This window comes from Bison bison, unplaced genomic scaffold (assembly GCF_000754665.1).
Source record: "Bison bison bison isolate TAMUID 2011002044 unplaced genomic scaffold, Bison_UMD1.0 scf7180017864465, whole genome shotgun sequence".
Taxonomy (NCBI): domain Eukaryota; kingdom Metazoa; phylum Chordata; class Mammalia; order Artiodactyla; family Bovidae; genus Bison; species Bison bison.
Window position 1 is genome coordinate 4,262,726 of NW_011495026.1, and position 12,288 is coordinate 4,275,013.

At 37.0% G+C, this 12,288-nt stretch overlaps 1 protein-coding gene and 1 pseudogene across 1 annotated transcript in view; one reads left to right on the plus strand and one right to left on the minus strand.

Moving 5' to 3' along the window:
* Positions 1–12,288, minus strand: part of SLC25A31 (solute carrier family 25 (mitochondrial carrier; adenine nucleotide translocator), member 31) — a 35,969-nt gene that overhangs the window by 3,509 nt on the left and 20,172 nt on the right. Inside the window, exons 3-5 of the mRNA XM_010860258.1 lie at positions 6,103–6,220; positions 3,103–3,257; positions 1,528–1,653 (exon numbers count right to left, since the gene is read on the minus strand). Coding sequence (XP_010858560.1) covers positions 1,528–1,653; positions 3,103–3,257; positions 6,103–6,220 — 399 coding nt within the window. The remainder of the gene's footprint in view (positions 1–1,527; positions 1,654–3,102; positions 3,258–6,102; positions 6,221–12,288) is intronic.
* Positions 4,590–5,719, plus strand: LOC105003240 (annotated as a pseudogene).

Consider the following 12,288-nt stretch of genomic DNA (forward strand, 5'->3'; position numbering starts at 1 on the left):
CCCTTTCAAGGAGATCCAATAGTCCATCTTAAAAGAAATCAGTCCTTAATATTTATTGGAAGGACTGATGCTGAAGCTGAAACTCCAATACTCTGGCCACCTGATGCAAAAAACTGACTAATTGGAAAAGACCCCGATGCTCAGAAAGACTGAAGGCAGGAGAAGGGGACAACAGAGGATGAGATGGTTGGATGGCATCACCAACTCAATGGACATGAGTTTGAGTAAACTCCAGAAGTTGGTGATGGACAGGAAGGCCTGGTGTGCTGCAGTCCACGGGGTTGCAAAGAGTTGGACATGACTGAGCGACTGAACTGACTGATGGTCCCTTTCATGTGGCCCAGTGGGTTCTTTCAAGACCATCCTGTAGAGGATAATGAGGACAATGATAGTAACCACACTGCACAGTATTAGTTTGAGAATAAATGAGTTAAAGTGTAAAATACTGAGGACAGTTCTGCCACATAATAAACACAGCTTTGCTGGCCTCATTATTTTCACTTGCCCTTATGAAAGCTATCATATATGGGTTATACTGAAATACTTTTTAAGCCATACCTTTAGGAATGTTTTTTCCCCTCTGCTGAGAATGTTCTCTCACTATCTTGAGAAAAAGCCTCTTTTCTGAGATTTAGCTCTTTAAGAGGCCATATCTGATCACTTTTAAGCACATGAGTACCCCTCTCCTACTGCATTCCTGGAACTTATGCACATTTCTATTTAAACCATTAATAGTATGCTTTCAATAGTATGCTATGAGTTTGGGTGCAGGTTCTGCCTTATTTTATTTGTGTCACTGAAAGTGTCAGTCACTCAGTCGTGCCCAACTCTTTGCGACTCCATGGACTGCAGCCCACCAGGGATTTTCCAGGCAAGGATACTGGATTTGCCATTTTCTTCTCTAGGTGATGTTCCCGACCAAGGGGTCAAACCTGGGTCTCCTGCACTGCAGGCAGATTCTTTACTGACTAAGCTACCAGGGAAGCCCATTTGTTTCACTAGAGCTTGGTGAATAGTCACTCACTTATTTGCTAAAGGAATGAATATAATAAGTATCAGCAATGGAGATCAACAGTATCAAAATTTTGGTCTGGGGATTTACATTTAGGATATACATCATAATAAATATGTTTTCCTCCTTGGAGTTAAAATTATTTACTTTTACTAAAATATACTACAACAAATGATTACATATGTCAGTGGCCTGTGACTGGGCTTATTCTACTTAATCTAATATTCAGTTAAGACAGACACATTCTCATCTAATCCCTGCCATGCCCCTCCACTCTCCAAACAGTAATATACGCTGCAGGAGAGAAAGACATTGCTGTTCTGATAGCAGACATGGAAGAAACTTTGCTGGATGATGACTCACTGCTTATGACAGGAATCAAAACAAAACATATCATGTATTAATTTTAGTAATAAAATGAAGGGCCTATGTCTTTTAGTCAAATGTCTCTAAATTACACTTGAATATCAGAGATATTAGAAAACTCAATTAAGCTTACAAATAATATAAAATACCTGCATCATCATACGTCTTCTAACTGTGTCAAAGGGATAAGACAGTATTCCAGAGCACGTAGTCACAACTTGAGCAATGAAAAAGGAGACAAGAAAAGGTGTCTCCTTTGGTTTTGGTAATAAGCCCTAGAAAAGAAAAATTATCAAATAACCATCTAAATTTCCAAAATACCTTAAATTATTAAGTCAAAGGAAAATTCATATATATATATATATATATATATGAAAGAGGGCTCAATTATATTTAAAATCAATAAAAAAGTTGGATTTAGTATGGAAAGATTAAAATAATAGCAGGAGATCAATAAGAAAGAAGAACCCCACACATGGCTATATTTTTAAAGTTTATTTGAAAAAGAATAGTATATCTGCAATTATAGGAGATTTGTTATTAATAGCACTGAAAACGAGAGGAGATGGCAGCCAGTGACCAAAAAAGTTCTTCCATTGTTCTTCTTCATAGAGTTGGAATCAGGATGAAAGAATGCCTATTACTATTGACAGATGACATGTGATAAGCTTTAAAGCTCTAAGCTAGTGAAGACACATTTCTAAATTTTACAACTACTACGGCTTATAATAGAGAAAAGAAGAGGGAGAGTGAACATAAATTTTTCTATGATTAAATAAACGTATATAATATCCTGTAATTTCCATTAATCTGTCTGTCTAAAAAATACACTACGAACTAAAAGCAATATGTCCAGACTGTAATAAAAATGACATTCAACTACAGTTGTACTGAACAGGGAGAGCAGAGATAATATATGACACCATCATAAAATTTCCCTCAGGTTTTAATCTTAATAGTAAATAATACTGATATTAATTTCATTGCTTCTTTTTAGAAGCATTATGATATAGTGATTAAGAACATGGGATCTGTGCTTGCCACATAAATTACTTGGCCATTTCTAGATTATTTATTTTTAAAATGGGATATATTAAAAGCTCTCATAGTGTTTGGATATAAAGTCCTTAAGGTTCTTGAAACTAAGTAACAGATCAAAAAATGGCAGCCATTATTACTATCTCTGTTTCCTACCTTACAGAAGCACTACTAACATCTGAAATGAAAAGGCAAATAGCAGAACCTGGAGAACAATACAAAATTTAATAATACCCAACAGATCACTGAGCTATAGTAGCATATTTATCATATTTAACTATTATGCCTTGCCTGTTTTCCAATGATGATAGTAAGCTGACAATATGCATGTAAAAAAGTGATAACAAAATGAATGTAAAATTAGAAAATAACTGTTAGAAGATGCCTACCTATATACCAAATATTCAATTATGATATAAATCTAATTAGCATGTTTTCTATTTGAGTCTTCCAGTCCAAGCAGCACAAACACTTTATGTCTATGCTTTATATCCAAATTCAGGTTCATAATGGAGTTATAATTTAATTAGGTTATGGCAAAGTCATGATTAAACAGAATGCTATAATGTCTCTTATGTCATCATTTTGATTTCTATAATTAAAGTAAACATACTTGCTGAACATATTACTAATTAGAACAACAAAAAGAAACAATTTTTTTAACATATACTAAAGTATCAAATTACCTTAACTGTGTCATAAGCTCCAAAATAAGAAGCTCGGTACACAATGATGCCTTGAACTGAAACACCAAACCCTTGGTATAAACCAACAATTCCATCTGATTTTGCTATTTTCATAATACAGTCACCTAAACCCTTGAACTGTCGCTCTTCAGGACCTAAAATACAGCCATTTAAAATTTATTAGCAACATTATAATCAGATAAACACTTTAATCAAAGTAAATTAATTAAACATTTTACAGATTTAAATTACCTGGTACTAACACTTAGAAATCTTTCTAACAAACAAGGCACAAATCGAAACCTTCCCATTCATTTAAAGATAATTAAGATGTCAAGTAGTATCAAGATATTTTAACTGCAAATATTAATCTCTTATATAAACAATCTAATTCAAGCAATCTGACTGGCTTAAAACATTTCAATAAAATTACCATTCAATAAAGTTACTAGTTAGCATTCAGAAAATACTTAGGCATTAAAAACGTCTACAACTTGCTTCAGTTGAAGAGCAAAAGGACAGATAAAACAAAAAGGAAAAGCTAAAAACTAGTAACTTTAAGGATTATTAATATTTTAGATGCGGTGTCATATATTTCTAGTGTTTGATGGGTTTTGTTTTTAATTTTCCCTTGACCTAGAAATCTTTGATAACATTTTAGAATTATATATAGAATACAATGTTTCAAAATAAGGTTCTTCCAATTTTGAGAGAAAACAAAACTATAGAATTGAAATTAAACCAGGATGCATGTTATTTTCATTTTCTTAAGAAAATCTGGACTGCCAGTTAAACATGATAGATCAAACTCCTCATCTTTGTCCAAACTGTCATCCCTTCTGAGGCCTTTTCTCTGATCATTTATCTAAAATTGACATCATTCTCTTCTCCTAAATTTTTTTTCCTAGCATTTATTGCTAAGTGACAGTAGATTTTAGTCATTTTTTCCTTTTTTTATTACTATAATCTCCACTAGACTGTAAGGTACATGAACCATGAGCTCCATGATTAATATGGTGTATCTCAAGCAGGACCTACTTTACTGGAGGCACCAAATAATACTTGTTGAATGAATCTCTGCTTCCTTGAGAAATTCTATTAAAATAATAATAAGGGAAAAACAGGTTTAAAGCAAAAAAGAGTACATGACAAGAATAAAGTTCACAAATTTTGGCAAGATGGAAAGGAGGTGGAAGAGTGGTAACTCACTCAGAGTGAGCAGAGAAAGTTGAAACCTTTCTTGCAGAGGGAGATACTGTTGAAAAGAGAACTACATGTCTCCAATAATCACAGAAATTTAAAATTAAAGGAATTAAGTACTGTTGTGGTAAGGCTCCAATTTGTGCTGGAGTCACATGGGGCCAACCTTCACAATTACTGAAAAAGACACACAAAGATACATCATTGTGAATGTCAAATCATCAGGGATATAAGGTAATTAAAAAGAAAAAAACACCAAATGGATGATGAATGCACTGTAGGGGGGGCCTGGAGGCCCTGGAGTGGGAGGGCCTGGTGGCTTCTGTGGAGGCTTTGGCAGCGGCACTGGTGTCCAGGGCTGAGGTTGCAGAGCTTGCAGAGGCAAAGCCAAGGGCATCACCAAGTTGGACCACCTGGTCAAGGACATGAAAATCAAGTCCCTGAAGGAGATCTATCTCTTCTTTTTGCCCATCAGGCTATCTGAGATCATTGACTTTTGAGATCATTGACTTTTTCCTGGGGCATCCCTTAAGAGAAAGGTTTTAAAGATTATGCCTAGGCAAAAGCAGACCTGTCCTGGCCAGTCGACCAGGGTCAAGACATTTTGCCACCACTGGGGATTGCAAGAGACATGTCAATTTGGGTGTCAAGTGCTTAAGGAGGTAGCCACTGCCATTCATGGGGCCACCATTCTGGCCAAGCTCTCCATCGTCTCTGTGCTGAGGCTCCTGGGGAGACAAGAACAGCGAGCCCCACACTGTCTCTTATAAGGTGACAGGCCGCTGCTGTGGCTCCGTGCTGGTGCGCCTCATCCCAGTCCTCAGGAGCACTGGCACTGTCCTAGCCTCTGTGCCCAGGAAGCTGCTGCTGATGGCTGGAACTGACGACTGCTGCACCTCTGCCAGGGGCTGCCCCGGAACCTTGGGCAATGTTGCCAGGGCCACTTCTGATGCCATTTCCAAGACCTACAGTTATCTTACTCCTGATCTCTGGGAAGAGATGTTGTTCACCAAGTCTCAGTATCAGGACTTCTCTGACCATCTCGTAAAGACTCATACTACAGTTTCTGTGCAGAGGACCCAGCCTCCACATAGCCACCAGATAGTTTTATATGAGAAAAATATAATGAATGAAGCCAGAAAAACAAGAAAGAAAAGTCATATACAGAAGGATCAGCAGTAAGAAAATGATTTCTTAAGAGCAGTATTAGAAACTAGACTCCAGAGTAATGCTTTCAAAATTGTGAAAGAAAATGATTTTAATTCCAGAATTTTACATATGGCCCAATATTAAAAGAGTGAAACAGACATTTTCAGATAGCCAAGATCTCACTTTATCTCCTATCCACCCTCCTTAGAAAGCTATCAAAAAATACACCTACCAAAACAAGGGTGTGAAGAAACACAGAAAGATGTGATAAATAAGTAAGGACAGAGGAAAAGGGAATCTAAGGTGAGAGTTATACATGTAACCTAGAAAGGGGCCACAGTCAAGACAGGTAAATAAGTGCATGAAGGGATCTAGGGGATGGCTCTCTAAATAACAAAAACAGAAACAAACCAGAAGTTAAAGTGCTCTTTGTGGCTTACTTTTTTGTTACTATAGTGTTGGCCTTCCTTTCCCTAGTTTAAAAGAAAAGAAAAAAAGTAGTAATCTTTAGGCTCTATGGACTTTACCATTTGGTTGAGAATAAAATTTTTAGGTTGAATGCAACACTACTGTTAAAGCATAACTATGATAAATAATACAGTGTTCAAAACCACAAAGAAGGAAGAGTTAGCATTTCTAATAATCCCGTACCTTTTCCAATATCAGCACCTAATCGGGTTCGGGCAAAATCTAGTGGGTAAACTACACATAAGGATGTTGCCCCAGCAGCTCCACCAGAAGCCAGGTTTGCCAAAAACCACCTCCAGAACTGAAACATATTAATTAAAAAGTAGTTATTAAACTATAGAATCTGATTTTTAAAAATCCTTTATTTTTATAAGGTTAAAAAGCCAGATTTACAAGATGCTTTTATAAAATAAACACCTAAAATAAGCATGTATTATCAACCAAAATACTTCATGTCCACGCAGGCTTTGTTTCTTACCAGGCAGTCTAGGAGATATAGGCTAGATCCTGATATATTGAAATTCCAAGATATTTTAATATCCTCCAGCAAAAGCGGCCCAGATTAGCACAAGAAGCCACATAAGATACTCCACTCTTTAGACTGTATAAAGCTTTTTATTAATAATATATCTTTTTATTACTAAAATGTTAGGTATCTGTGGAGGCCTCACCCATATCAGTTGCATGGACATTTAGGTTGTCTACATTTTTCGAGGCCTTAATTCTTAATTCATTTGTTTATTTCACAAAGCAAGTCATGGGGCCTTGTCCAGAGTAAGAGTAATGCATTCAATAAATATTTGTTTAATGAAGGGTACTTGGACTCCCACAGTACCTTTTAACGTGAAACTCATAAGTTCTACTGTACAGATAGCCATGTTTCATAATCACATAGAGATAATGAGACCAGAAGATAGCTAATCCATAGTTTGTAAGATGACATGTAACCTGGCAGAAAAAGAGGAGCTAGGCCACAGTTTAAATCTTAGAAATGTGAATCTAGAAATTCTAGGCCAGTTAGTAGTAGGGACAGAAAAGGAAAAAACATTAAATAATGTTTTTAGGTTTCAGTCTACTTTGAGACTGTTGAAAGCTACAGATACTTTCCCAATAAAAATCTCACATATATAAACACAGTTTTATTGTAAAAGTTTAAGTTATTCCTCAAGTTTGCATGGATCTCAGGTAAAGAACCCCACCACCACTTGAAAGGTTAGTAGGAATCACTATGATATTAACACTGAACTTAAAAGAAATAAAATGTAGGGAAGTAAAAAAGATGGGCAATAATGAGAAAATGCAGAGCAAATAGATACACACAAAAAACCAGATCATTACAGACAGAGATAGACTAAATGACCTGGGAGACAAAGATAAAGAGTATATAGTTTGATCCCTACAGCTGCCTGTGGTTCAAATTCCACTGCAGTAAATATGTCTTTTTCTTGAAGTAATTTCTCTGCTTCTTACAAGCAAATAGGCCAAATTAAATAGGCTACGCAGCACAAAGATTTATAAAGTGCATCTTAAGTTCAATTTAACATTCTACTTTCTTCCTAGATAAGAGAAAGAAAACAGATCTATAACTTTCTGGGTGAATGATTGTATAATTTACATAATTTACTATTCAAACAGGGACCCCTCTGATAGTGAAAGTGGGGCCAATGAGAAAGCAATGCAGGCAAGCACAAAATGTATAAATAGTATGGCCAAACTACTAGGGGAAGGAAGGCAGGAAAGGTTGAGGAGGATGGAAGGAGGAAGGAGACAAGAAGACTCCATGCTGAATGATAATTCTGCAAGTGTTTCCATAACAGATAAAGTCTGTCCCTCCACAATTAAGCTTGAAAATAACACAGACCCAGAAGTTGTTTTTTAAGTTTGTAATTTCAGATATTACTATACTGTAAAAGAGGGCTTCCCAGGTGGTGCAGTGGTAAAGAATCTGCCTGCCAATGTAGGAGATGAAAGAGACGTGGGTTCAATCCCTGGGTCGGGAAGATCCCCTGACGAAGGAAATGGCAACCCACTCCCAGTATTCTTGCCTAGAAAATCACATGGACAGAGGAGCCTGGTAGGTTACAGTCCACGGGGTAGCAAAGAGTCGGACACAACTGAGCACCACCACCAAACTATAAACGGAGAGGGAGTGAAAGCAATCAGGAAAGGAGAATAAGAGGGTTTAGGGGGTTTGGAGGAAAATAATCCTATTCATTTTCATCTGTTGACAAATAGATGATAAACTGCCTCCAAGCACAAATACCTGGGACCAAAGTTCTTTCTAACAGTTTGTGTGGGCATGGAAGAGAGCAGGAAGCTCTAGTCTCCGATGAGGGCTGTGCTGGTAGCTGCTTAGGAGCAGCAGAGACGTATTTTATGCCCAGGTTCAGCTAACACTCATCTAGTTTAGTCACCTCAGCTGAAAGAGGAGTAAGAGTATGGTAGAAAGAACTGAATTTGGGAATTAGAAAGACATGAACAAATGACTAGGGCAAATGCTTTAAGCTCTGTCTTGTTTTCCTATCTGTACGTTTGAGGTAAAAATAACTACCTCAAAGGGCAAGGTAAAAGTTCAGTGAAAGAGTATATAGTAGGCACACACCTCCCTACCATGGTTATTTTTTAAAAACCTTTTACTCTGACATAATAGCAGATTAACATGCATCCTAGTACATATGAAGTCTATAAACTTTTCAAGCAATTTTCCCCAAAGATAATATCTAGCATAATTACATGTGTGCATGCTCAGTGGTTCAGTCGTGTTCGACTCTTTATGACCCTACGGACTGCATGTAACCTGCCATCCTCTGTCCATGGGACTCTCCAGGCAAGAATACCGGAGTGGGTAGCCATGCTCTCTTCCAGGGGATCTTCCCAACCCAGGGATCAAACCCAAGTCTCCTGTGACTCCTGCATTGCGGGAGGATTCTTTGCCCACTGAGCCACCGAAGCCCAGCATAACTATAGTAAAGGAAATTAACATTGATGGAAATCCACCTTATTCAGATTTCACAAGTTTTACACACTCATCAGTGTGTGTATTTAGTTCTATGCCATTTTACCATATGTGCAGATTCATATGACCACCAATTATCACAGTGGACAGTTCCATGATAAAGATCCTCCATTTATGGACCTCTTTATAGCCACCTCCCTCTCTCCTGATAACCACTATTATGTTTTCCATCTCTATAATTTTCTTACTTCAATAATGGTAAATAAATGAAATCAGAAAGCAAATATTTTTTGAGATTGGTATCTTTTCAGTTAGCATTCAAAGTTGCTGTTTGTATCATGTTTGTTCTTTTTTAAAACTATATGGTAAAACTTACTGTTTAGGCATTTTAAGTGTATAATTCAGTGGCATTAAGGACAACACTGTATAAACATCATTACTATTTCTAGAACTTTTCATTATGCCAAACATAAACTCTGTACCTATTAGAGAATCTCCCTCCCTCTTACCCGTGGGAACCTCTATTCTACTTTCTGTCTCTATGAACTTGCCTTTTCTAGATCCCAAGAGGATCAGACAATACTTGTTTTATTAAAACGTGTTTCTCTTTATTGCTTAGTGATCTTCTATGGTGTGATGTACCACAGTTTAAGCATTCACCTGGGACATCTGGGTTATTCCCAAATTTTTGTCTATTATGAAACAATCTTCTATGAACATTGTATACTTTGCTTTTTTGTGAACAGAGGTTTTTTTTCTCTGGGATAAATGCCCAAGAGTTGGACTGTATGATAAGCATATGTTTAGTTTGTAAGAAACTGTCATATTCTCTTGAAAGCGGCAAGATCATTTTACATTCCCACTAGCAGTGTAAAATTCAGCTTCTCTGAATCCTTGCCAACAGCTAGTACTGTCACCAGTGCAGCCAGCCCGAGAAGCATGTAGAGATATTTACTGTGGTAGACCAACTACTTTTAAATCACAAACACTGACTTGTTTTTTCTATCTTCTATGTTTCTTTGAAAACCAGATAAGAAACCCAAAATACTGAATTTTCATTTTCAGGGTTTTTTTTTTTTTTTTTTTTCACTTTTCTTAGGGCAGGAACAGAGATAGGAGAAAATTTTGATGTCTAAGGGCAGAATTAGAAGGGTCATTAGTAGCCAAATTTAACAAATAATATATATTTAAACATTACATATTACTTTTGACTGAATATCTTTACATTCTAAATAAGACTGCATGTTCTTTCTTTTTTATTGTTCTTTTCTTATCTTTTGGCCACACCTTGCAGCATGTGGGATCTTAGTTTCCCAACCAGTGACAACCTGTGCCCCTTGTATTGGAAGCATGGAGTCTTAACCACTGGACCACCAGGAAAGTGTTAGCATATTCTTTAGAAGCATACTAAAAATGTTTTTACCTCAAGCTCTACTGATTTGAAATTTATTACAGAGTTTTAACAGAGATCAGAGTTAACTGAAACTTTTAGAGCCATGTTATTTACACTGTTAGGGACAGATGTTAGTAACATAAATTTTCTAGTTAATTCTGGAGTTAATTGCTCCATCTGGCTTAGTTTTACAGGAATTATCTTTTGGGGGAGATAGGGTGGAAAATGTTCAGTAAAGGGTTAATTCAGCAGGCTTGTGTTGCCCAAACCCTGCACATACTGAAAAGATCTCCCTCCTTGACCAAACTCAAAGGTTCCTTTGAGGAAACTTTCTGAGCCCGTGGAATATCCTATCTAGTAAGACTGTCTTTATATGCCAGAAGCTTTGGCAATACCAGATAGTTTATACTAACATTAATTTATGGTGAACACCCCTTTGTATACTTGGGGCTTTGGGCTAAACTATATCAATTTGACCTTTTGAGTAGGTGGCAGCTGTAGCTGGAGACTGAGTAGCTGAGTCTATTATACATGCCTATGAAACTGACTCCCCTCCCACAAAGACCTGACCACCACGGCTCAAGTGAGCAACCTTATTTGACAGTATATTATATATGTTGTCTCACTTTATTGCTGGGAGAACTAAGTGCTGTCCAGCTGAGTCTACTAGGAGAGGACACCCAGAAGCTTGCACCTAGTTTCTCTTAGATTTTGTCCTATGTGCTTTTTTAACCTACATCTTTTTGCTGTAATAAACCAGGAGTATAATAGCTTTTCTGAGTTCTTTGAGGGCTAGTGAATCACTGAACATGAAGACAGTCTTGGGGACTCTGATACAAGTCCATAGTCAAAAGAAGTTCCAACTACTACAAGTTCCAACTAAAGATCCCTTAGTTATTAAACTTGTGTTAAGAGGTTTATAGAAACTTGTAAAAGTTAATACAATTCTAAATTTCCATATGTAATTTCTATGACTTAATACATATTATAATATGCTAACAGTTATTAATGCTTTAATTATTATTCTTTCCACTACTTAAGCACCTCCTCCCCAAATAAAACTCCACAGATTTTTAATGGATAAAGAAGATGTTGTACATATACAATGGAAAATAACAGCTATAAAAAAAGAATGAAATAACACCATTTGCAGCAACATGGATTAACCAGAGATTATCACAGTAAGTGAAGTAAATCAGAAAGAAATACGGTATCACTTATATGTGAAATCTAAAATATAAAAGAAATGGACCTATCTACAAAACAGAAGTAGACTCACAGACATAGAGAACAGACTTGTGGTTGCCAAGGGGTATGGTGGGGTGAGGGAGGGAAGGAGGGGGGCGGTGGGTTAGCAGAAATAAAATACTATATATATGATGGATAAACAAGGTTCTACTGTATAGCATAGGAAACTATAGTCAATATCCTATGATAGGCCATACTGGAAAAGTATATTAAAAAGAACGTATATATACATGTCTAACTGCTTCACTTTGCTATACAACTCCAATACTTTGGCCACCTCATGCGAAGAGTTGACTCACTGGAAAAGACCGATGCTGGGAGGGATTGGGGGCAGGAGGAGAAGGGGACGACAGAGGATGAGATGGCTGGATGGCATCACCGACTCAATGGATGTGAGTTTGGGTGAACTCCGGGAGTTAGTGATAGACAGGGAGGCCTGGCGTGCTGCAATTCATGGGGTCACAAAGAATTGGACGTGACTAAGCGACTGAACTGAACTGAAATGAACTGCCTCACTTTGCTATACAGCAGAAATTAACACAATATTGTAAATCAACCATGCTCTAATTGGAAAAAAATACCTCAGGTAAGACAAATCCAACTACTTCTTAGAAAATTTTAGAGACATTAAAATATAATTACCTGGAGGAGGAGCCAAGATGGCGGAGGAGTAGGACGGGGAGAACACTTTCTCCCCCACAAATTCATCAAAAGAGCATTTAAACGTCGAGTAAATTCCACAAAACAACTTCTGAATGCCGGCAGAGGACAT